This window comes from Sinocyclocheilus rhinocerous, unplaced genomic scaffold (assembly GCF_001515625.1).
Source record: "Sinocyclocheilus rhinocerous isolate Xijiao unplaced genomic scaffold, SAMN03320098_v1.1 scaffold374, whole genome shotgun sequence".
Taxonomy (NCBI): domain Eukaryota; kingdom Metazoa; phylum Chordata; class Actinopteri; order Cypriniformes; family Cyprinidae; genus Sinocyclocheilus; species Sinocyclocheilus rhinocerous.
Genome location: NW_015628519.1, coordinates 485,396 through 512,769, shown reverse-complemented (window position 1 = coordinate 512,769; position 27,374 = coordinate 485,396). Strand labels below are relative to the sequence as shown.

The 27,374-nt window shown below is 36.0% G+C and overlaps 1 protein-coding gene across 3 annotated transcripts; it reads right to left on the bottom strand.

Annotated features, from left to right (window-relative positions):
- Positions 1–494: 494 nt before the first annotated feature.
- LOC107737861 (tumor necrosis factor receptor superfamily member 1A-like) lies at positions 495–25,751 on the bottom strand. Of its 3 annotated transcripts, XR_001639835.1 has the most exons (11): positions 25,513–25,751; positions 10,071–10,224; positions 8,790–8,918; positions 6,373–6,484; positions 5,933–6,063; positions 5,699–5,791; positions 5,025–5,062; positions 4,489–4,788; positions 4,265–4,301; positions 2,286–2,989; positions 495–1,960 (listed from the first exon to the last, which is right to left on the bottom strand). XR_001639835.1 is itself a non-coding variant. In XM_016549488.1 (10 exons), exons 1-10 carry the CDS (start codon positions 25,540–25,542, stop codon positions 2,703–2,705), a joined length of 1,311 nt encoding a protein of 436 aa, XP_016404974.1. In that variant the 5' UTR covers positions 25,543–25,751; the 3' UTR covers positions 2,109–2,702. The 3 variants fall into 3 exon arrangements, 2 of the variants coding, with proteins under 2 accessions (XP_016404974.1, XP_016404976.1); XM_016549488.1 differs by lacking the exon at positions 495–1,960 and having other exon boundaries at positions 2,109–2,989; XM_016549490.1 differs by lacking the exon at positions 495–1,960 and having other exon boundaries at positions 2,109–2,989; positions 5,699–5,788.
- Between the last annotated feature and the right edge of the window lie 1,623 nt (positions 25,752–27,374).

Sequence of the window (27,374 nt, the reverse complement as noted above, 5' to 3'; positions counted from 1 at the left end):
CTCAGTATGTGGCTCTAAATTCCATGTTCAGTTAATTTCAGAGTAAATTCTTCAGTATTAGGCTATACAGTATTATAATAAAATAAATGAATAATAAAGTTATTTTTAAAAGATAAAGGAATTGATTGCAAAATTATTTAGAAATTATTATTATATACTTAACATTTAACACAATAACTCCATAAAACAAAACAAAAAAACACACACAATTACTTTCTTTCTTGGACTTCTGATGGATGAACTTGCCACGGAAACTTTTTGGTGTTTTTTTTATTTTAAAACAAAAACATTCTACAAACACCTTTGCAACAGCAAACATTTTACATTCATAAACGAGCAAACAATTGTCTAAGGGGAAAAAAAGAGATACAAAACTTCTACTCATAGAGAGATATTGAGAAAATGAAGCAAGAGTGAGCACTGAGGCATGCGTCTGTGTTAGGCGTCAAGGCAGGAACAACGTGGAGTCGATATAAAACAAAACAAAAAAAATATTATAAAAACCTCTGAAAACACAGAGAAACAGATGGCACTGAACTGCTCAGAGGTAAAAGCTCGCACCTACATCTGAAGAGACATTCTGTTAAATTCAGTGCAAAAAGATGGCAGATGTGTAGAAAAGGCTGTGAAGATGTGGAAAAAGGTCCCTTGAAATTGATGCAGGTTTTTCTCTTGCTATTCAAATCTATGTCAATAGGTGGCAGTGCCTGCACTGTATGACAGCTCTACAATTTCATAATTACATGGGGAAGGGAGGGCGAGACAAGTCTGTTAGAAGGTGAAGCTGATCTGAGATCTGTTCTGAAAATATATTTCATACACCAATACAGCTACATAGCTATACAGCCGAGTCAGACGTCACAGTTCATTTACTGCTACGTAAATTAATTAAGAAGCCCTGTTTATTGAGATAATAGCTATTCCGCTTGTTCATTTTAATTTCAATTTGTTCCTTCGGCTTGGTTTTTAGGCAGTACTTCATTACGTTGTGCTCTCAGGGCTTCCATAAATATATATCTATTAGTTTCGTTTAATAGAATTCTTGACAACTATTTACATACTAGACAAAAGGCAGTTAAACTAAGTAGTTTGTGGATGAACATAAATTTCCTTCATCTTTTAACCATCTAAAACAGGTACCTGTGCACTACCGCATATAAAACAAGAACAGCGAGCATAAGTTTGAAATGCCTCCTTATCCTCGATTTTAATTCAACCTGTGGAAGCAGATACAAGCGTCCAAGAGATACTGACCGTGGTATTCTTTCAAGCTTTTCTTTATCTTTTCAGAACATAAACGACAACACCATTAGCTGGGAACATAAAATCCACAGCAAAGGACACGTTTTGTGATTCATATAACAAGAAATGATGTGTCTGTAGTAGACGACACACTCGGGGTAAATGAAGAAATGCCTTAGCTACAGAAACCTATATGAAGATGGCACTAATCTGCTTGTGAAAGGACCAGAAGGATTTGTCTGTTGAACATCTCAGTCATGCCGCCTGAAAGGCGCGATAAATTCTTCAGGAACACTTACTGTAGGTGAATATTGGTAACAGGTATAAATAATACGTAATTACACAAAACAAATAAATACATCACTTATTTAAATATAAATAAGGAAAACGGAGGTCGAGAAGGTTGAAAAACATCTCATCCTCGCACCAAACAGATGAAGAAGGGTCATTTGTGGGAAAAAAAAATAAAAATCACCTTTCACAGACTGGCAAAATTCAGGGGCAGCCTGACTACGAGATATTCTGGAATATCCAAAGAAAAAAAAATCATGTTCTGAACTTCAAATGAAACCCTAAACTGCTGATATACGTCTGAAATCCAAAACTCAACCTGAACCAAGTTCTAAACTCATCTTGAAGCATATTTGTTCATTTGTAACCGAGTTTCACAAGGTTTGTAGCTAAGAACAGAAGTGATTCACTGCAGAAATATGACTACCTAGAACAATTCTTACAAGTACAACACGACGTAGCTGGGCGCCGCGGACAGACGCCAAATGGTGCCGCCGGTGTGCCTACACTCATAGAAAAGAAAGTATTTGAATTTTAAAGACGTGGCGCAACGCGACGCTGCGCTTCTCAAAAAAAAAAATCATGTTCTGAACTTCAAATGAAACCCTAAACTGCTGATATACGTCTGAAATCCAAAACTCAACCTGAACCAAGTTCTAAACTCATCTTGAAGCATATTTGTTCATTTGTAACCGAGTTTCACAAGGTTTGTAGCTAAGAACAGAAGTGATTCACTGCAGAAATATGACTACATGTAGTGTGAAGCTTGTGAACATCTTCCGTTTGTGCCTGTCAGTACTAAATACACTTGTTTTAGTTTGAACATTTGGCGTAACCAAAGGTTTAATGACATCTATATGTAGGCTTTGGACCAACCTGTAGTTTAAAAGCCTGAGGTCAGTGCATCAAGTAACACTACAATGCACGGTTGAGAGGGAACACATCGCCCTCTGCTGCTAGCCAGTGTAAATCCTCAAAAAAGGTCCAGTGTTGGCTTCTAAACTCAACGTGGGCGCTACAGAGAGGTGATTCTCCAATGTCTCCGTAACAGGACATCAAGTTCATGCAATGAGACCCACAGACCCACTGGGGAGAAATCAAAACGAATTTACACCTCTCCATTACTTAGTTCTTGTACTCAACAAATATCTTGCAATCTTGAAGAGACATCACTCATATTTGTAGAAGCCTCGTTCAACAGCCTTGGAGGCGATGTGTTCTGCTGAATACCGCTGGTCCAGGTCTAGCAGAGCCTGTAGTAACGTGTTGATGTTTGCCCGCAGGCCCTCTTTTTGCATCCAAACCTGCAGTAGGTCGTAGACTTTGTCCACAGGGTGCTGCATTTCGGCCTTGATGGCGTTGTTGCTCACGCCGATGCTACGGAAAAACTTGTTGTGGTACCGCACATCCAGGGTGTCAAACAGGTCGAAACTCTTGCTTAGAGACTCCTCCTCACCTATTAAATCAGAGCAATAAGACTTCAGAACATGTCTTATGGCCCTTTTGGAATATGAACTTGAAACGAACCAATTATATTAAAGGGGTCCTATTATGCTTTTTCACTTTTTAAATTTTAGTCAGTGTGTAGGGACCTTCATCAAAGCCGGAACTAATCGAGCCGTTTGTGCCAGGCTGGGGAGAAAGGTATTTTAATAATGCAAATTATGTGAAAAATAATGCGTTTTTCGAACCACCAAGCATGAGAGCATGTTCTAGTACACCCCCAAAACATAATCAGGACTTTGTAAAAGAGCATAATAGGACCCCTTTAATGAAAAGGGTGCATTCTGTACTTGTAATTAGGGTTAGGATTAATTCAAATACAGAATTTATATTTATTTTCTTTATTTTAAACACTACCGTTTCACAAGGATGCATAAATTCATCAAAAGTCACACTCATGCCATTTATTTAACATTTTCCATTTCAAATAAATGCTGTTCTTTTGAAAAACAGATTACGGTTTCTACAAAAATTAAGCAGCGCAACTGTTTTCAACGCTGATATTATGGTTTCTTGAGCAACAAATCAGCATGTTAGATGACTTCTGACAGAACATGTGACCCTGAAGACTGGAGTAATGGCTGCTGAAAATTCAGCTTTAACATTGCAGGAATAAATGACATTTTAAAATAGAAACCTGCCATTTGAAATTGTAATAATATTTCACAATATTACTGTTTTTATTGTATTTTTGATCAAACAAATGCAGGCCTTTTTTTTTTTTTTTTTTTTTAAATCTGACCAACCCAAAACCATTTGAATGGTATCTTATTTTTATTTTTTTATCTTTTAAATTTTTCTTTCAGTTCCATTATTGTTTTTTGAACATTTGTGCACTTAAAAAAAAAATAAAAAAAATTCGGCCCTTTTTTTTTTTTTTTTTTTTTTTAATCTGACCAACCCAAAACCATTTGAATGGTATCTTATTTTTATTTTTTTATCTTTTAAATTTTTCTTTCAGTTCCATTATTGTTTTTTGAACATTTGTGCACTTAAAAAAAAAACAGAAAGAAAATAGACAACACATCTTTCTATTGCACTCTGCTAATTCATCTTTTTACAAATGAGTCTAAACTCACAAACCGAAACACTGTGATGTCTGAATTACCATCTGACCCGGTTATTGAACCTTTAAAGTCACATTTACTCAATATAAACCAAGAAATGTTGTTGTCATGTTGTAGTTATGTATTCTCCAAATACTGTGTCTGAGAGAATAATATCTTACCAATTAAAGGAACAAGTCTTCTGGGAGGACCATCATCCTATAAAAAAAAAAAATTATAATAAAAAAAATCAGGTTTAGCAATGTTGTGAATTTACTTAATTTTTAGTAAATAAAGATTTCTGCTTGGGAACTATGATCTTTCCACACATTTGAAGGCACTATCTTGTCATTTCACTGCATTTCGATGGTTAATGACTGTGCGATTGATCCCAATTCTTACTAACCCGTTCCCATGGCTCTGTAACTGTCTCCGTCTGTCTCGGGGCTGGGGGACTCGATCGTGGTGATTCCTCGTTGTAGACTGCAGGAGGGAGGGCAGATAGACTGGTTTGGGAAGAGCTGGTAGTGTTTGGCAAGCTGTCGCCCAATCCCCGGTCCTCATCCTCCACTGGTATGCTCTTGGTGCATGTTTCCTGTGTTTCTTGCGTCAACAAGGGGCGGGACTCTGGGCGTTGCCCCTCTTCCCTCTCTAATCCAGCATTGCGGCTGTTCTCTTGGTCCTCTTCTGATCTTGAACACTCATCCTATGTGACGTCAAGAACAACAAAAATTTATTCAAACTTTAATTTAAAGTAAATAATTTAATAAAAATGTTTTTTTAAATTGTATAATTTATATAATATAATATAATTATATTATATAATTTAATATTGATTTATTTTTAAATGTTAAATGTAAGTTTATTTGCAGCATCAGAATAACATTAACCTAATTCATCGAATGAATCAAAATAATGCATAAAAAGCTAAAAAACACTTACAATAGGAACCTTCACTTCTTTACAATCACCAGCAGGGTCTGAAATAAAGTTGATAGCAAATAGGTCCATAAAAAATATGTATTTAAAGCAGTTTCAATAGAAGTACATTTGATTTTCCACTCTGCAGATCTATGCCATAATACTATGAAGGCATTAATTGTTGTACAATGTGCTATGAATGATTTTAAATGTCTTCAAACTTCTTATACATATATGTGACCCTGAACAACAAAACCAGCCATAAGGGTCAATTTTTCGAAATTGAAAGCTGAATAAATAAGCTTTCCATTGATGTATGGTTTGATTGGATAGGACAATATTTGAAATCTGGAATCTGAGGGTGCAAAAAAAAATCCAAATATTGAGAAAATCGCCTTTTAAGTTGTCCAAATGAAGTTCTTAATGCATATTGCTAATAAAAAAATACGTTTTGATATATTTACGGTAGGAAATTTACAAAATATCTTCATGGAACATGATCTTTACTTATTGTCCTAATGATTTTTGGCATAAAAGAAAAATCAATAATTTTGACCCATACAATGTATTTTTGGTTATTGCTACAAATATACCCCAGCGACTTAAGACTTAAGTTTTGTGGTCCAGGGTCACATATAACAACCGACACTGCAGTGTTATTAAATACAAGGATTAAAAAATGATTTTTAACATACCGCTTAGTCGACGTTGGTGTCTCTTATGGAGGAAAAACATTCCAACCGCAATTATTGAAAAAAACAGCAGTACTAAAACTGATATACCAACTGCTGAAAAAGAAAAGAAGATTATATGAAATATTTCCTTCTGTTCATGATTACATGATACAGTGTTATTAATGTCAAGTTTGAGTCACTTACTTTCTCATTTCAAGTTAATTTTGAATTTTCGTTTGCATATGCTTGCCCTACCTGTAGCAACAGTGTTATTTGATGCCGAAGGCTTGTCCGTTGGACCTTCTGGCGGAGGAGAGTTTCGCTTCCTGCACTTCGTATTGGATGTCGCAGTGCAGCGGCTCACTTCTTCCTCATCAGCTTTGCACCTGCAAAACCACAGTCAAAAATATGCCTTTTAGAAAAGGTGTGAAGCCAAAGGCCTAAAATAGGAGTCTTTAAATGATTGTCATTATGAATAGCACAGTAATAGCCTCAGGGGTTAAAGGTGGAGAGAGTAAATCAGTGGGAAAGGGATCTGACTCATTGGATGTGGAGATCTAAAGCAGAGGCTGGGGCTGAAAGGTTAAGAGAATAGAAGGTGAGAGCGTCAGAGCTGTCTGCTTTCATCTGGGTGTTGTGCTGCAGATCAGAGGTCAAATGGGAAGAGCACGTTCCAGAGGGAAGGAGGAACTCACTTGGCGCATTTCTTGCACACTTCACAGGGCTCGTCCGGCAGGCAGAAGGTACCGGGTTTGCATTCACACTTGGTGTTGCTTGCTCTGGTGCATTCTGCAACCACGATCTGATCTGTAAAAGGAGGAAGAAAAGCAAAAAGGTGAGGGAGGGAAGGATGAAGAAATCAGAACAAGTGGGAGAGAAGCAATGTACCTAATGGTTTTTGCCTCAGCAAACAGTTCAAATGCATGGAACACATATGAATGTTGGATCAATCCAGATTTGATTCAGATTCAGAGAGAATGATTTAGTGTCTTATCTGTTACTACTAACATTTGCCTCTGAGAACAGCTGGAAAAGAAAGAAAGTCTTAACACACATCAGAAGGGTGAACTGAATGATTGCATCAATCCAGATGCTAAGAGAATAATCCAGAGCTAGATTTAATCCAGATCTAGAAAGAAGAAAAAAAAGATTCTATATATATTATCGTTACAACTAGCACCTGTCTCAGAGAAAATACTAATGTCTGTTAATGTCGGATAGATGCAGATCCTATTCTAGATTTAATCCAAATTTAGAATAATAATACATTTATTAGTACGCATTTTAAAACTAATATCTACGTCAGAAGACCGTAAAAGTGCACCTCTACAAGGTAAAAATAATTATATACATTTCAGATAAATCCAGATCCTGATCCAGATTCAATCCAAATTTAGATAAAAACAAGATTCACAGTATTATTGTTAAAACTATTCTCTAAGCCAGCTAAAATGCACTCTTCAGGGTAAAATAAGATATTTACATTTTGGATAAATCCAGATCCTGATCCGGATTTAATCCAAATTTAGATGAAATAATACAATGTATGTATTTTAAAACTAGTATCTGCCTCAGAAGTAGAAGAAATGCACTTCTGAAAGGTAAAATTAATTGTATGCATTTCAGATAAATCCATATCTTGATCCAGATTCAATCAAAATTTAAATAAAAGAAAAAAAAAGATTCATATAGCATTATTGTTAAAACTAATCTCTAAGAAGACAGCTGAAATGCACATCTGCAGGGTAAAATTAGATATTTACATTTTGGATAAATCCAGATCCTGATCCAAATTCAGTCCAAAATTAGATTAAAAAATGATTCATTGTTTAAATGAATGATTGGTCAATTTTCAGTCAATACAGATCCAGTTTAAGTCCAGAATCAGATTCACTTGACATTCAGTACAACAAATATCTGCCTCAGAGAATGCAGATACTGCATGGAAAGTCTTAATCAACACACCCTCGTGACTCAGCAAGCAGAAGGGCTAACCTGGGAGTGATTAATTGCGCAAAATTGATACCGAACAAGACGCCACATGATACAGGCACGCCCTGCATCATCCTAAAACACACGCATGCACACAAACCCGGACAAGAGACACAAAGGTGCGCATAAACTAGAGGATAGATCAGTCATTCATACACACACAAATGGCTAGTGAAAGAACACAGGAGTGGGGCCACACCCAGGACGTGTAACATTAGGAGATCAGATTCCTAGGAGCAAGGTGTCCAGCACAGGAAACACTAGACTCAGCTCTATTCATGGGGCCTGCTTATGTCCCTGTCCTCTTGAGAATCCTATGGGAGGCTCATTGTCTAAACGGGCGAGCGAGATTTTGTTTATACGAATATGTAGTGTTTACAACAGAGTTTGGATCTGAACAAGCAGTAGGGTCTTGTGGGAAAGAATGTTTAGATAAATCAAATGATTTAATAAACAGTAAATGTGGCTGTCCAATCAAAATAAACAGCACTTTAATGGATGGCTTTGATTTCATAGGAACCAGAGACAGACTAAATAGCTTTGCAGAAGAATGGGCTGTCACAGCGGAGCTTTCTGCGATGGGTTCAACGTGCTTTAGATGTTCCGTCTCACTTGGAGATCACAGTACGCCGCACATTTTTCCATACTGTACAAAAGGCGAGTCTGAATTTCCAAAAGCAAATAATTCTGATGCCAGTACAGTTTTATATCATCTCTGAGATTTTTTGTTTTCTTCTAATTTATGTTTTCCGACAGCAGATTCAGAAGTTAATTGTTTGTCCAGTAGTCACCAGCGATGGGTTGCGTTGCTGCCTTCCCAGCACGCCAAGGACCATGTGTGTTCCATTATTCATTCGAGATGTATAAATGTTACATTCCTGAGTGCTCTGCTTCTCTAGAGAGTCAGTGCAGACTACAGATGGCTGTCTACTGGAAAACTCAATCAATTACAAAAGCAGAAGGTTGAGATTTCTGTACCTCCAAGTGCCAGTCACAGGCCTGACTCATAAACACCTACTTTAAACAACTATAAGAGAAAGATCTGGCCTTGCCTTTTACAAACATCTAATTGTGATATTGACTAAATGGCTGGTTTGGAGAGGAAAGTGGAGATTGTTACCTCTGTGGCACTGGCTGCACTGCAGACACTGATCCATGCCTGTGGGGTGTTCGGCATACGTGCCCTTCTCACATGGAGCGCAAATGCCCTTCTCCTGGTCACTGCTACACTTTTGTTTCACATAAGTACCTGTGAATTTAAAAAACAATGTGACAGACATTAGATCTCAAGATATTGTATTTGGAGAAAAAAAGCAGAATAGGAACAAGTTTGTGTTTAGAATCAAACTCATTTAAAATAACTGTATAATTAAGACCACAGAATGCAACATTTGGCCAAAGATTTTTCTTAGTATATATGCTGACACCAATGATCTAGTATTAAAATATTAATTAGCATTACTCATATGAAAAATGCATTAAGCAAAGTACCTTTTAAGTAACCTTCCCCCCCACCAAAAAAAAAAGACCACAGAATACAACATTTAGTCGAAGATGTTTTATGCAATTTTGAGACCTGTTTAAAATACATGCCATATATTAAAATGTTTTTTCTTGGTATGTATTCTGACACCAATGATCTAGTATTAAATTATTAATAATTAGCATTTCTCATATGAAAAAAAGTACCTTTTAACTTAAGTAACCATCCTTTCAAGAATCTATTTTTAAGTGTATTCATGCCATTATGTTTTATAATATATATTAAATTATCTCATATCTTTTGTTTTATATGGTTTTACCTTGGTAATGAGAAACCATCCTGTGATTATCATGGGCTTATTAGACAAACTATACAAAAATAATACGTTTTATTACATTCCACATATTCTCACTGTAATTCCCAATACTATATTTCCAAACTGTATATTTTGTGTTTAATTCCCATCAGGCGGTTTGGTGATTTAAGCTGCTCTTCATGTGTGCTTCATGTTTGCAGAGAGCGAAACACAGGCCTCCATTCCTCTCATTCTGGATCTCCAAACACCTCCTTCAACACAAACCTTACAATACCTCTCAACAGACACAGCTTTTTACAAATAAGAATGCCGAGTTTTAAGCTAATGAAGACTGTTCTATAAAATAACCATTTTGTTTCTGTTCAAATTTTCATCAGAGAATAATACTCTTAATAGCAACACTGACAGATGTTTGTCAGCGCCTAATCAACATAGCCTGGAAAGCAATTTTAAACATCTTGAAAACCAGTGTATGCTTTAATTTACTTTAAAATCTTTGCGTTGAGCGAGTTGAATCATTTGTGTTTACAATACTGGCCTTTACAAGGGAAGTTCTCACGGTTTGACAGGAACGTCAGAGATGGATCTTAACTGCAACTTACCAGCTTCACAGTTCTTGCAGCAGAAGTTGATGTGAGGGTATTCCTGGTTCTCCACGCAGTTCAGCTGTCTGGCTGTGCGGTTCTGGAGGTCTCCTGCAAACCCAAGCTCTGCTGCTCCATGACCCACATGAATCAAAGCAACGATTATAGGGACCTAGAAAATGAGAGAGATTTTTCAATGTGCATTCATGATGCCTTGCATTCATGTATCCCAGTTGGTACTTGGAAATATTTTGGTTTTGCTTGGTTAAATCTGAAAAACAGAAATTATAACTTAAATATTCAAAATAAAAATATAATTAATATTTTAGAAAATATCACGATTAGGTTTGTTAGTAGATTAATATATTTATCATATTGAATGCATTTTGTAAACACATTGATGATGAGTTATTCAAAAAAATCATTAAAAATAAATAATAAAACAAAAAAACAAAAACAAATTAGAAATAGTTAAATTAAACAACTACAGTCGTAAGCACTTCAGACAGCAGATGCCTTTACTCATCTTCTTGTTAACATTATTACAAATATCACAGGAATAAAGAATAAAGTTTCATCTGAATTTCATTCATAAATTAATTTATTGCCGTTGCTGCTAATGAATAAGGATTTGAGCTTTACTTATGGGGCTGTGGAGGCACACAAGACAAAAAAAAAAAAGTCTGGGAAGAACAGCAGATAAGAGGTTTCTTCAAGAGAAATACCAGTTTTATACTTTCACACGGCTGCAGTCATGCTCTTTCACACACATTTAGCCTTTCTTTCTCAGTTCCAGAGGCAAATAGAGAGGTATTCGGAGTTCTCATAGCTGACCTTGTGTGAGCAATCTAGCATTTAATTCAAACCATCTGATGTGCACATCTGCAGAGCAAAGCAAATTAACAGAGCAGGAGAGAGTCTTTCCCTGGACCAGAACAAAACAACCTACCCTGACAAAACGCACATACACAAAACTCTAAATGTGCTGTGGGATCCATGGAAATAGCAGTAAACGTCTAAAAAACAATTTCTTAAATGGTGGGAAGAAAGTAAGTTTTGACAAGGTCACCGACAACAGTGCGAAACAATGCTAAATGCAAATAAAAAGCAACTAATCATATAATTATACATATTTAGGCATGTCAACTTATAAAGGGGAAAACAAAACAAGTCCAATAAAATGTGTAATTGACAACAAAGGCATGCAAATAAACTCAACAGTAATTCATCTGTCATTTGGACATAATTCTTATGATTCATTAGTTTAATTAACCATTCAAAAAAACTCTAGTTTGAATCAGTTTGTTGAATCCATTGAATAAACTACATCAGTGGTGGTTACTGAATCAATTTGACTCAATTGATTCTATTCTTTTGTACTTTGAGTTTCATTTCAATTAGTTTTTGTTACCATTAAAGGCTTACAGTCCATATGACAATGCATATTTAAAACGGCACATGTACAACATATTTTAATAAACATGTATTATATATGCTGCCCTGTAGCAAAACTGCATGGTAATTTTAAACTCGTAAAGGTACAGTAGCAAAAACAGCCTGTTGAATTGGACATAGTCTGTGGAAAATGGTCATGTAAAACTAAATTATGACTGCTTTGGTGCAAGGAACCTTGACTAATATTATAAGTGGACTTTAAGGGGGAAATGCTACAAAAGCGCTTCTTTTTAACATCAAATACGGCACTATAAACAAATGTTCCCAATGCTGGTCAATGGCCAGTCAGTTCGGTATCTCTGTCTTTTTGTCTCAGAGGATAATGGGAAATGTAGGCCATTAGATGGAGCCGGTGGAGTCGAGTTGCCACTGAGGTGTATGGCGGTGGTGTTGCGTGTCTGGGAGAATGTGGGTCATTTGAAGTGGTGGCTCTAAAGTGTGTTGTTTAGCCGTAAATGAGGCCTTCTCATTGTGACATGCTGAAAAGAGGGAGAAGAAAGAAGGGGTGCCTCAGGGACCGAGTAAAGTGCTCGTCTGAAGTAGAAGACCCCTGCTCCGCATGCATAGTCCATACAGAGCTGCTGTTGACTCCCTCACACACACATCTCTGTCTGCTCACAACGACCCCCAAATATCTCTTCTTTTCTCTCATTTGACTTACTCACACACACACATACACATACAAAGAAAGAATGAAAAGCAACCACCCTATCACACTCCTTTTCCTCTTAAACACACACACATACAAAGAACAACCCTTTCCTCTACTTCTCTCTATCTCCCACACACATTGGCCTTCTTTGAACATCTCTGTTAGACATTCATTCACCATATGGATGTGCTCTGATACACACACACACACACACATTCCCACATATCTCTTTTATCTTGAACACTTTGCATTTAACTGAAACTTCACGGCTCTATCTGGAGAGTAGGGTTGTGCTGCTTTTCTCAATAGTAAAACATAATATAATACGTCATTTAAAACTGCTAAATTTGATCAGATAGTAATTAAAGATGGTAAACTTGTAAAAATCACAGCTTGATGTACAAATCTTTTAGGACAGCGGTTTTGCTTTATGATGCTGGTTGGACATTCGCACAAAAGTGAAATAATGAAACCAAACATTGAACTATTTTAATATGCAAACGGTTATGATTGGCCAACCATTGTTTACCAATATAATGAATGAGCACTGTTGTTTCTCAGGGCAGGTCAAGTTGATGAATTCTGAATGGTTGTTGATATATAAATATGGGAGTTCGCATGTTAATATGCTCATAAATATGCAGGATGTGACATAATCATGCTGAATTCTGAATGACCTATTTTTGTAGCTGTGTTTGCAACAGAATAATGCACTGAGTACTGTATATTATTTGTGAAAATTGTAAATGAAACAGTACAGATTCTAATAATAGCATGCTTCATTGTTGTCTCAAATGATGACACTGAACATTTAAAAATAAAATTTTTAAAAGTCTTTTTGAATTAAAACATTAATTGAAGACCATTCGAATAAAGAGTCAATAAAAAATATCATAATACATTTTTAAAGACATTACTTATGCTCATTAAGGCTGTTTATTTGATCACAAAAGTAGTAAAAACAGTAAAGTTTTAAATATTATTACAATTTAAAATATATTTCAATACATTTTAAAATGTCATTTATTCTTGTGATTGCAAAGCTATATTACAAATTTGCCATTACTCCACGTGATCCTTCAGAAACTATTCTAATATGCTTATTTGGTGCTCAAGAAACATTTCTTATTAATATCAATGTTGAAAACAGCTGCTTTCTTTTTTGGAAACCATCATACTTTTTTCAGGATTCTTGAATGAATGGAAAGTTCAAGAGCATTTATTTGAAACAGAAATCTTTTATAATATTTCTAAATGTATTTGCGGTTACTTTTGATCAATTGAATACATGTTCATATTGTATTCAAAAATATATTTTTTAATGGTAGTGTATCAAGTTGAGTGCATTGCATTGTGGGACTATCCCATGCAGTATATATTTATACTACACTTTTTTTTTGCAAATCTGAGCATTCTATGCATGCTGCATAGCAAAAGTAGCATGCTATTCAGTAGCTTTTGATTCCATGTGCCTTTCACTGTTTTTAGTCAATAAGTTAAGCTACATTGCTAGTGACAAACTGCAACAGCAAAACCTCAAATGTTGACAGTGTAATATTATGTACTAATATTTGTAGAATAGCAACAGGGTTTCCAAAACAGAAGAGCAATCAGAGAAGACATACCACAGAGGAGAACAGCAGAATGTTTCTTGTAAACTAGTATCAAATAGAGCCGAACAGCTGCGTTAAGACACCACAGAGGACCAGGGGTATTAGAGAATATGGTGATACGTGCTATAGTGTGCAACACAACCAGTAAAACGAGGTTCTCAACAAATACCGCATTGTCCAAGCCGCAGATTTGAACGCTAATCCATCTTTAATAGCTGAAATATCACAACGGCCACAGTAAATCAACTCAAAAACAGAGCAGAGACTCAATTCGGGGTTGGAGATGCAATGTTTGGAACTCGGAGGAGGGTACAATGGTCTTGTTGGAAGACGGACTGAGTCTATCAGCCTCCAGGGGAATCGAGATGCCATCGAGCGTCCACACAGACAGTAAAACCACTCGAGACAATGAAATGAGTGCAGGCGAACCGAATGCATGTGTGAGAGTTTCTTGAGCGAGTATGTGTGTGTGTGTGTGTGTGTGTGTGTGTTGGAGGGAAGTCTGAGACAAACTTTGGCTCCAGTGGAGCTCTCTGGATGTCAGCCATGCCTTGTTGTTCTAAGGGAGTTTCCTGGATTGAGCAGCGCTGTCGAGCCACACTCTCTCCGCGCTCACGTCAGACTTTCCACAGACGTTCACATGCACACACACGCACAATCGCACCATTTAGACAGCCGTCGGGAGGTGGGGTCAGAGAGCGACGGCTATGGAGTGCTGGAGGAATTTGAAAAGAAAAGGAGAAGGGGGACAGATACAATAGACGGAGTGTGAGAAGCCCAGAAATGGCGCAAAACGTAGGGCAGGCGCATGGGAAGGCATGGCGGAGAGGAACGACGAGTGAAAGAAGAGTCTTGACTCCGAACTTGACTCACACACTGAAACCATTCAGACGAGTGGAACATTAAAAGTCACACTAATGAGCTACAGTACTCGCTCTTTTACACCCAAACACACACACCGCAAAGACTGAATTTTCCCAGACGGGATGAAAAGCACACGTATCAGTTGCTGCAGCCTGAAAAATTAGTAGCTGCATTAATGTCCGACACCTGTTCCAGACCCCCTTGGCACATGCAAACCCATCTGGGTCAAAGTTCGCTGATTTACCAATGACATCACCCACTAATGACAGTGGAGCCTGTCTGACAGACATCTATGCCAAGCGCTCGTTAAAAAGCAGTCAAACTTTTTCCTGACTGCGTTTGTGTGTGTGAATGCTATGGAAACTCCACGTCTCCATGGCGACACGTCTGATCCCGGGACAGGTGGTGTTTTTTTTCTTCTTTGGAGAGGCACGGATGGGAAGGCTGTGGGGGCAGTGACATCACTTCCTGTGTCTGCACATTCCAGATCTGGTGAATCACTGGATACCAAAGCTACACTAGAACTAACTTGTAAGCTTTCTTGCTGACAGCTCATAGTGAAACTATTAACAAACAAGGAACATTAAACATTAGACGTCATGACATGACTTGCTGGAATGAAAAGAAAAATGTTTTGATGCGCTTCTGCAATTATAGCCACACCTTTAGAAGATTTTAGTACAAAATACAGTGACTTCCTTGTTGCTTATACCTCAAAACAGTCTTATTTTCAAGCATGTCTAATTTCTTTTTATTTATTTTTTACTGCTGGTCTATCATCATTTTCACTGACCTTGACACAAACTATAAATGTAATTGTTTTACGAATTTTTACTATAATTTAATTACAATTTTATTTTTTTAACTTTAAAATAGTGCTGACCCTATTGTGCAAGTCACAGTTTCATAAACAGACCAGAACTCACTTACACTGGCCTTATTTTTGAGCCCTAAAAAAAAGTTTCCTTAGTAAAAAGAATTTAAAATTAATAAAAGCTGTCAGATCATGTACTTACAAAATATATAAACTTATATTACATACATAAAGTCATGCTTATTTCACTGGATTTTGTGATACAAACATCCAGAAGACATTAGCACTCAAATATATACAATTTAGTAAAAACTACAATCTAATCCTGTCTGAATAATTACATGAAAAGACAAATCTTATGCTAGTAATAATTGTAACTCAAACGTTGTTTAGAAAACTAATCTCGTCTGAAAAATGCTTTTGTGGACCGGTGGTCTGGCTTTTATTAGCTAGCGCTGCTAAAAGTGAACTATTGTCTCTATTATCAGTGCTTCAAGACTATCCCGATAAACCACTGGTCAACCATGACAAAAGCGTCTCAGTAGCAGAGGGACGCAGGTCACCCGGTAGGCATGACCGGTTAGAACTAAGATAAGACCAGAACAAACTCAACGCAAACTGGCTTCCGGCTTTCCAAGGCAATTCATTTATACAGGAGGAAACAGCAGTGAAATCTGGTTCAGACTTCAAGGTCTGCGCTCGAACTTGTGCATTTCAGTTATCTCACAGAACATCCTCTACAAAAAAAATGAGCAGGAAACGCTCACACACACACACACAGCGTCCAGACAGCCTGCGGTAAGGTTTGGCCTGGAATAGGTGGTCAGGACGTAGACCAGCATGGTAACCTTAACCTCCAAGATGAGAGTCATCCAAACCCACAATCACTTTGCTCTGGCAGCTCACCAGCGTGGCGTGTTCGGAACGGAGGGGACGCCCTTTCTCTTCTGTCTGTGTGAATAATTGATGAATATAGCAGTATCCCAGATATCAGAAAGAAAGTTTCAAGTGATAGAGCTGGAAAAGAGACATAAACCAGAAGTCTTACCCAAAATTAAAAGCATAACAGGTTGACCCTAAAACATGGGGGCTCCACATATGTATATATGATTACTGAATGAACGGCAGAGAAAGAATGAATGAGTTTTGTTTGACTGGCTGACCACCAAAGTAAACGTAACCGAGAGCAGTGGTCACACAAGAGCTCATGAATGAACCGGTTAATGCCAGTGGCGGCATACAATAAACAACCAGAGCACACAACAGTTCAAAGAAACCTTTGGCCTGAAAGAAAGCGCTAAGTGTGTTGGCTTCCTTTGCTACAGTTAAACAATTGGGTTTACAATGCTCACTGCCAGCTCTAAACTATTAGCAGAGAACATGAAATCTTCATTGTTTAAAAGTGCCTGTTTAAACAAGTGGACTGGCAGCTGTACGTCTATCACTGTCACACACACACACACACACTTCTGGCACAATCTTGGCTAGTTGACAATAGGGTCTCATAGGTTTTATTGTTTGGGGTTACAGTATGATAAGGCCGTCAGTCATTGACGTTTGCCGCGTGTGTGTACGTGCTCAATTAGGGCTACATCCGTACTACATGCTGTACAGTGCGTTTCATTATGTATGGTGATTGGAATTGACATACGGGCAGGAGTTTTTTTTCCCTGTACTTAACAGATGATTTCTATCAGAGCTGTCGGTTAAGGGACGACACACCATTCTTCATTATTTCCAGCGGTCCGGAACAGGAACCTTGTGGAATCATGTGCCTCAAATTATCTGCAGATTCCTGTCTTTTATGCATTATACTGACAGGATGCACATGATGAACATGCTGCACAAGGATACAGGCTCGTCGAAAGAGGAGAATGATTGATATGGAAAGATTGGTTATATTTGATATTTTTGTCGTTTTAATGCAAAGCACAGAAATGTTGCAAACTTGAATTAAACGCATGGCACCTGCATGAACAATATATGCAATATTCTATTTTTAAATAGATTTATTCCTGTGATGGTAAAGTGGAATTTTCAGAAGCCTTCAGCAGTCTTTCATGTCACATGATCCTTCAGAAATCAAGAACAATTTCTTATTATCATAAATGTTGAAAAATTTCTTTTGTGATTTTTTTGATAAATAGAAAGTTTAAAAGAACAGCATTTATTTAAAATATAAATCTTTTGTAAGTCTTTTGTTATATAGCTTTACTGTCACTTTAGATCTATTTAATGCATCCTTGCGGAAGAAAAACATTATTTAAATTTTTTTTATTATATTATATTTATTAAACAAAATTATACATTATATTTATTAGAGTAATAATTTTTTTATTTTTTTATATTTATATTTTTAGTGTATTTTAAGCTTTTCATTCTTATAGTTTTACTTATAAATATACTTTTTGTATTTTTTTAATACTATAATTTTCATAATGTTTTATACTGTATTTATATTTTATAGTATATTTTAAGGTTTTTATACTTAAAATTAGTTTTAAAATATATATTTTTGTACTTTTTCATACTATAAATTTGATAATTTTTTATACTATATTTCAATTTATTTATATATGTATATATATATATATATATATATATATATATAATGTATAATTTAGTTAATATATTTATTAGTGTAATAGATATATACACACATTAATGGTATTTAAATATTAAATAATAATAATTAATACATTAATATAATTTTTTTATTATATCTCATTTTGCATCAAATCTGTGTACTAACTGCCATAGCACTGCTCCTACAAGGGGGAAAACTGAAGTAAATCAGATGACTCAATGTAGCGATGCTTCACCTTTGTAATAAATTTACGGGAATGAGGTCACAAACACATACAGCTCTGCAACATATGCTAAATTGCTTTCAAAACACTGCATACATTAGCTGCCCTTTTGATGTAATATGCAAGTCACACACATACTGAAACTCGTGAACTCTACCTAAACCACAGAACATGTGCAATCACACATACACACACACACGCACACTAGCATCTTGGGTATGAGCGTGTGAAAATCTGTAAATGGCTCCTCTCGGGGAACACAGGAAACAGTCAGACAATGTGGAGGGCTTCATTTGGAGTTCAGTTTCATGCTGGGCCACAGAAAAACACACACACAGTCTTTAATGGGAGCAAACTCTATGAATTTTTGGTGACAACTAGCTGCACAATGATTTACCAAGCATCTAATCCTTCAAATAAAGCAATACATTCTCCTAAAAGTGTTAACGTCAAGTTTCGCAACTATTCCAGTTATATCATAACCCCAAACCACGTACTGAATGTTTTCGACCCGCACATTCTCAACCCTCCATCCAAACAAGTGTGATTTCTCCGTCCCATGGAGGTGATGAGGGGGGATTTGACCGAACCCTCAGCCTCAGAGATCAGGCGGGCGGCCTGCTGTCCTTGGTGTGCGTGGGAGGATATTAATAGCCCCAGAAAGCCACGACAGCACAGCCTTCCACTTTTCAGATTTCCTGTGGATTTTCGGTCATCTGTTAATAAAGAGCGCAGTGAATAGCAACCAGACAGGACTGTCCTAATCTCTTTCCTTTAGAAAGAGGAAGAGAGGGTGAGAGAGACAGACAGACAAAGACAATGAAAGCAAAAAAGGAATAAAAAAAAAGTGATTTACAGTGCACTTCCTGTGTAAAACCACATCTGCGGTTCTGCACAATATACGAGGTACAACCGGTGAGATAAAGAGAAGTTCACACCAACTTGACTAAAAATGTGTCCATCCACATTAAAATGTCTGACTAACAGTTTAACTTCCAATTCACATTCCTTATTTCCTTCCCAAACAAATTTTTATGTTTTTGAATACCCTAGATAGCATGCTTCATGTCTTGCATTACTGGTTTGGGCTCCACAAGCAAAACATCTGAACTTATTTAATAACGTTATATATTCGATTTACCTCAATTGTGATGCATTTTCTTTTTTTGGCAAGTAGTGTAACTTCATTAGGTGGGACAAATGAGATAAGACGCCACAGAACGAGACAGAAAAGTTAAATCCTCCTAACAACAGCCAGAGTAAAATAACCTCTACCCATCCTTGCCAAATTTAATTAAAGATTTACATTTCTTTGCAGCTCTTTCCATGGAAACCTTAGGAGGTAAATAGCTTGACTATGCGTCACAGATCAAAGTCTCATCCAATGAAAAGCTTTCAAGTCTGGATGACTCAGTGACTCTTCTCTTTGTTCGACAGCCCCATTGATTATCAAAAACAGGTCGAACAAGTTTCAAAAGGACTTAATTGGAGATCAACAATCACCTTTGCTCTTGTCAAGTACAGTAGTTAATCTTTAAACTACTGTATTGTTATCAAGGGAAAACATGCGCCAATTACGTCAGCAATAATACAAACAACCTGGCATAAACAACCTGTTTATTGAACTAATCTGAGATGAGATCAGTAGAGAGGTATATAAATTGTGTAAGATGGCATTTTAAGCTTGAAGAACATATTTTCATGACATTAGGCCATCGCCACGCTGAGTTGCCTCACTCATTAGCTAGCCTCAGCTCACTGAGCTCACATCAGACAGAGGCTTTGTGCTGAATGCCTTTCCCATCACTCACACAAACAGGAGGTTCAGTGCCGGACACTGGTTTTTGTTTTTTTTTTACGCTGAATGCATTCTTTGACCTATTCAAGGTGAACATTAATTCAGGCATCTGCAAATGTCAGCCTAAGTAATTCTAGAGATGTAAAGTGTTCAATTACACATGATTAAAATAAACAATTAATGATTTATTAAATGAAAATGAAGATAAACAAAAAAATCAAAAAATAAGAATAAAGAAATAAAAAGTGCAAAAAATATCGCATAGCCTCTCATTTAATACAAGCCAGTATATAAAAAATAAAATTGAACAAATATACTGAAGTACATTTTAATGGCATTTTTAAAAAGCTGCATTCATACGAACTAAAAATAAAATAAAAATACTAAATAAAAAAAATAAAAACGAATTCTAAAAATTGTTTTAATGACGCCTGTGCATATTTGCTCAGTGCTTTAAGCTAAAATTATTGTGAAAAAAATAAAAAAAAAATAAAATAGTCTCTTGATAAATATCAGTGAAAAAATAAGTATATATATATTTTTTAAATATATGATATATATAGAAATATATGACGAACGCATACTAAATTAAAAATAAAATATAGGTAATACATAGGTTACATAATATACACACACACACACACACACACACACACACACACACACATAGCTTAAAATTTTCTTTAACAATAACACAAGGAGTTCTAGATTATTTTACCCATTATCATTTAGCTTGGTGTTCATGTATTGCATATGTATGTTGTAATGTAATGCAAATGTTAATTAGCTATGTTGGTCAACTACTATATTCTTCAAATAATGAGTAATTAGGTTTACTTTTACAAGACTTATTACAGCTTCAAAACAACTATACTGTACTCTGACTGAAGTAGGAGTGGGTTGATGCTTACAATACAACACTAGAGTATTTTGTAATTTATTCTGTTATAAGGATTTGCAGAAAGGCTTTTATTGAAAGGCCAGCATGATTCAAAATAATAAACATTCCTAAAAAAACTAAAAAAAAAAAAAAAAAACTAATTCTAAAAATTGTTTTAATGAAGCCTGTGCATATTTGCTCAGTGCTTTAAGCTAAAATTATTGTGAATAAATAAATAAATAAATAAAATAGTCTCTTGATAAATATCAGTGAAAAAATAAGTATATATATATTTTTTAAATATATGATATATATAGAAATATATGACGAACGCATACTAAATTAAAAATAAAATATAGGTAATACATAGGTTACATAATTATTTAGCAAAAGCCTCTAATCAGAACACCTGAGGAATATCAATATAGTGTTGTCATTTAGTGCTTTTGTCTATTTATAGAAACCTAAACAGTTGCTCTTTGCCCCCTGACATCAATACCAAGATAAGGTTTAACATTAATACTCCCATCCACACGGCAAATGCACATGGAAAACATCTGCAAGGTGTGACCAAGCTACAAACTGACACTATTATCCATTAGCTCCAGTGAGACATAACACCCTCATCTAATTTCCTACAAGCAAGCACACACCCTAATTCAAGCGTGTTTGCCACAGTGGCAAGTTACCCAATCTGTGTTTTACCTGTGGATTCATGGGAGGAGAAGACATGAGAATAAAAGAGCGAGTGGGTGTTGTTTTCAAGGAGGAAGGATGGCCAATGACTGTTCAATTTTAAGTCGAACCGATGGGAAATTATTGTCTGAAGACACTGGATAGGGGGTACGTGTGAACACACACACACAGAAATGCACACTATTAGCGTTTGTTAAGTCAATGGGGTTGAATAGAAGGGTAGCTGAATAGCAGGCGCATTGTAATATATGTAACACATCTCTCGTTCAGTCACTGAATCTGGGTGCAGTGACCTGTAAGGTGTGGCCACCTTAGAAATAAATGAAACACTGACAAATGCCTCACCTTTCCTGGGACGAGCTAAATGGCCAATGAAATAAGCCTAACCACAAACCCACACGCTTTCATTTCGACTGCAAATAATCTTTCATTTTTTCTCCCACACTTGAACTTTTTAAAGCCACACGACTTTAAGATATGTCACAAGGAGGATGAATAAGCTGCCAATTTTGCACATGATTTTATGACTCACAAAAACGTATGATCTCTCTATTTAACATTAAGTTTTAGGTTAACATTTTTATGAATGTCTACATCTTAGGTCACGTAACCACCAAGTTTTTCACTATTTTTAAACAAGTGTTTGCCTTACTTATTCATTTTAAATGGTCCTATGCTATTTTCTTTTAAATAGGTAAAATACTTTTTAAACAATAAAGTATTTAAGTATTTAAAAATGCAATTAATATAAGCCAAATAAGTCAAAAAGGCAATAATATATTTTGCGTATGTATATGACTTATATTAATTGAGAGACTACAGAATATTTGCACTTTTAAAATCTTATAAATTATTTTTTAAAATATACAAAAAAAAAAACAAAAAAAAAATCTACAAAAAATATATTATTTTTAAATATATATATTTAAAAATAATTTAAAAAAAAGTTGCAAGTATAACAATTATTAAAGAATTAGCAAAACGCAGTTTAAAATCATTTTTGATGTGTAACATCAAATTGCATGAAAGTCAACATCCCTAAAGCATTTCATGTCAAACAAATTTCCCTCAGCAAGACAAATAATGTATTAGCAGCATCATCACATCTACTACTCATATCATCAACATATGATTTTAGCCTAAAATCACTGTGCAAAAAATTTCTCATCTAATATAAAACAAAAACATATAAAATATACACATTTTAAATGTTTATAAAAGCTCCATGCATACTAATTACAAACTAAAAAAAAAATAATTGAATGGAGAGTTCCCTGAAGCATTTCATGTCAACTACTCATCAACAAAACAACATCCTTGCATAATAGCTGTAAAGCTTGAGAGCAGGATAAATGTGCTTCTCATCTCAGTATAAACACTTCTGGTCCTTGTTTATTGTGGGTAATCTACAGCATAGACTAAGAAACAGATACGGTACGATTTCTAAAACACACACAGGCTCCCACACATTCACATCATTCTGATTACTCTGATAATGAGCGTTGCATTTAATTGCATCACACAAACTTCTCTCTTCCGGTCTCCTCGTAAATGTGGATTCTATAAACATCTGACGGTGGAAAGAGGCTTTAAAAGGCTCCTAACGAGCAGCGGGATGTCGACTGCGTTCTGGAGTCTTTCTTGTGGATCCGGAGGTATGTAGCACATGTCCTGTTTGGATTTCAGAGCCGCTCGGAGAGATACCGTGCACACTTCCTGTCCATGCCCACACCCTGGAGAGCACACTCCGATAACATCGAAGGAGTGTGAGAGGACAAAAAAAGGTCAAGACGGGGGGAGAAAGAGAGAGAAATCTGTGCACAAAGTGAAAAGAAATAACATGTATCTGTTTGTGATCCTAAGTTATCCCACGCACAAAAGGAAGAAAATGGAAAGACTTCAAGAGCAGGGACCCCTGCTTCGATTGTATGCAAAATGTTTGTGACTGTGGGTGGAAAAAAAGTATACAAAGATCTGATTCCTGTCACTGCCATCTGTGTTGACAGGAAGTTTACAGTGGGAGCCGTACGCCTCCGTCCACCCCCTCCCCATCCGCTCTCACTGGCCCAGGAATGTTTGAGCTATGCAGACTGGCAAGGATGAGCTATCTTCATCTAGTAACCAGTCAACCAGAGCAGACCCATAACTTAGCAAAGTTTACAGCGTCCATAAACAGTCATGTTGCAAACAATCTCTGCCCTGTCATTTCAATAAACAAACATGGGCTTCTAAGTAGAGTGAGTTTACCTGGGACTTACGGGACAGAGAGGTTGTTGAGGTAACAGTTACTGTAAGATTACTAGTTAAAATGGCCAACATTCCCTTTGATGATTTCATTATCTAATTTACTAATTAAATTGCTTCTTTATATGAGTATATAATTACATAATACATGCATTTACACAAAATACACTTAAGTTCAATGCAAGAACCATCCTGTGTTTTTCAATACGCTGCTTAATGGAATGGTGTGATTTTAAGTTAAACATACACAGTGGGAGCTGAGCGTGGCTCTAGACTCTAGGGAAAGTTTTAAAGGTGAGTCTCGGCATTCAGTCAGTGAAGCGTTTTTATAGTGCCACTTTTGGCAGAGCAGAGCTGGAAAAACCAACAGAAGGGCAGTGAATGGCCCTTTCAACGTGGAATAAACTTAACACTGGCACTACTCTTCGAAAACTCTCACAAGGCAAGGTTCATAAGAGAAGAGAAGTCTGGGAACTGGTTTTCTAGCGGAAATGATCGATAATTGGTTCAGCTGATATTTTTAACCAATATTTCCACTCTACCAACCAATATGCTACTATTTGCTGGGCCTCTAAAATCAGCACCCAAAATAGTATTTGCAAAAATGTAATTATTTAATAATAATAGCCATTGATTCTTAAGTGAATAACATGCATCTTTATAAATACACATTTTAAATAAATGAAAATAAATTTATATCTATCTATATTGCAATTAATTTGAAATAAATAAATATATTACTACTATTTCTAATAATCAATATAATTATTATTAATTATAAAATATTTATAATGCATATTTTTTATTGTTGGAGCCTAATGATCATTTTACTCATTATTGTGTCAAAAATTTGAAATGAATAAGAAATCAAATCTGTATCGAAAACTATACATAGTTAGCCAGAAAAAGTAATATTGTTTAATCTCTGTAGTAGTTTTTTTAATAAAAAAAAATAATACATCTTGAAACACCACACATTATGCCTGTCTCAAAACCTAGCTAGACAGCACTTTTTGGCATTGCATTGAATGGCGGAAAATGTTGCCTAGGTAGGCAGCTCACTAAGTTTTGAGACTGTACAAGACTTATTTCTACAATGTCTTTCAAAACTACACATGACTTGTATTATCTCATAAAGTGTGTATTAAAAGGTTTTCTGATATTAGTCATGAAATCAAAACTCAATATAAAAACCTGACACCATGTTAATATTTGTAAATGTTTTAGAGTTCTGAACTCTGAACCACAATAAAAAATATCAGCGGCCAGTATGGCCAGTTCAGTTTGTTCACTATCCACTTTCATTTATGCGATAATACAAGCCTTTCACATCAGATTAAAACAGAAAAATGACTAAATTGATCGAAATGTTATTAAAGAAGAAAAAAAAAAACAAACAAGGGCACGTTTATAATAAAACACACTTGATGTGCATCGAAAAGTCTGATCGAGTAACGCATAATCATAGACACTGGCTTCGTAACATTCAAAGCGTTATGACTGATCACACCAGGAATTCACAGTCATATCCATGTTTGCGACAAACACAGATGAACAACGAAAGTATCCAATACTCTGAAAAATACGCACTGTTTAACAAAACGACCCCCAACAATACCCGTGAGATTTCTTACCATGACTTTCATCGTTGTGGATTTATCCATCCTGTAAAGGATGGCGTGTTTTACCGACTTTTCCAACTACGTGTTGATTCTTTTACACTCCGGAAACAATGCTAACTATTAAAAAAACAAATGACAACACAAATCAAAGTACATCCAATGTTTGCCGGCCTGTCAGAACCGAATCATTTTCGGCTACTTTCTCGTGGAAACGCGGTTGGTGTAATGCGACGCTTCTCTTATTGTCAAGTTAAAAAAAGTTAGACAGAGTTCGGGGACGTCACGTGACGTCAGTCTCACTGGCCAATCAGAGTGATGAAATCTCGACTAATGAAAGAGCCGTGATTTGTAGGTTGCTGTATTACTACTGGGCCATTCCTACAGTTCTGTGCCTTTCAAGTCTTTTAATACAAGCTATGACATTTGTAATCTTACTTTAATGTTACATTTCAAACTATAATAATAGCAATAGGCTTTAACAAAAAAGAAGAAGAAAGAAGAAAACAAACAAATATAGCCTAGTTTCTGGCTCAGAGTGAAAAAGAATTAGACTGGGTTACAAATTCCTAGCCACTTTATAAAACCTTACTCTGACAATTATACAGATTAGGCAAATGTAATCATCATAATCTTATTTTGTTTCCCCTCCTCTCACAAAAATAAAGTAAAAAGCCCCAAGTTTGCCACCTTGTAGGCAAATAATGTTGAATTCAGGATGGTTTGCCACCCCCTCTACCTGAATAACCTATAAACATTATAAATTATAAATCATTATAAATTAACAATTTCCCTTAAAAAGACTTTGAAGAGGTGATAACAAGGGGAATTTCAGCACAGAAGGCACAAGGTAATCCTTCATGCCAAGCCTGTGATGCAATGCACAAGTATTGTGAAATCAGGCCCTCGTGACTGAATGATCGCCGCTTCATCTGTAAAGGTGTGCATACAAAAAGAGATAAATGGCCTTCATTACAATGCTAACAAAACCAAGGCTCTTAAATTGATTATTATTGGAATGCTCAGGGTTATAGTGGAACAAAAGTGATGTGGTCTTTTGCTTAGATTACTGTCAGACTCATTGTGTGTAGCTTGTGATTTCACTCCAACAGACAAGCATGTAGGCTCAGAAAGCTATTTGTCCTATTATAAAATATTAATTATTATCTCATAGGTGAAATGAATCACCCTTTACACTCATAAACAATAACTATCCATCAAGGTTGTTATGCACAATAACCTGTCTGATGTGTTTTATATCCACTGATGAAAACACCTTATGAGTAAAACAATTATGTAAATTTAATAAATCCAGTGTTGCAATCTTTCTCCCAAGGGCAGAACAGGTGGGTGAAATGGCATTTTCCAATTAATTTTACTCCTATTGTTGGAAAAACTTCCTGAACTTAACATGTTATATGCATTTTCACATAGATTTGCAAGGGAAATCAGGTTTGGGATTGATGTACTACTTTAAAGAGCAAGGAAAAAGGATTGGGTTCGTCTGATTTGCATTCATGCATTTTATTCCAATATATACATACAGAATATATGTATAGTATAATGTATCAGTATAACAGTATAATGATCTTTCATGCTTTTTATGATCCGCTTAAAGGGGTCATATGATGCGATTTCAATTTTTCCTTTCTCTTTGGTGTGTTACAAGCTCTTGGTGCGTAAAAAAGTTCTGTAAAGTTGCAAAGACTAAAGTCTCAAATCCAAAGAGATATTCTTTATAAAAGTTAAGAGTCAACCACGCCTACCTAAAACGGCTCGTTCTAACACGCCCCCACATATCTACGTCACTATCTGGGAAGATTTAATTTCCAAAAGCTCATCATACGCAGGGCAGGAGGATTGGGAAGGCTCAGCCT

Excerpts from the sequence above, each read along its gene's own strand:
- LOC107737861 (XM_016549488.1), bottom strand. The coding sequence starts at position 25,542 with ATGGATAAATCCACAACGATGAAAGTCATG. Across the intron at positions 6,485-8,789 it reads GTGCAGCCAGTGCCACAGAG|ATCAGATCGTGGTTGCAGAA; the intron begins GTAACAATCTCC and ends CTCCTTTTACAG. Across the intron at positions 5,792-5,932 it reads AAATAACACTGTTGCTACAG|CAGTTGGTATATCAGTTTTA; the intron begins GTAGGGCAAGCA and ends TTTCTTTTTCAG.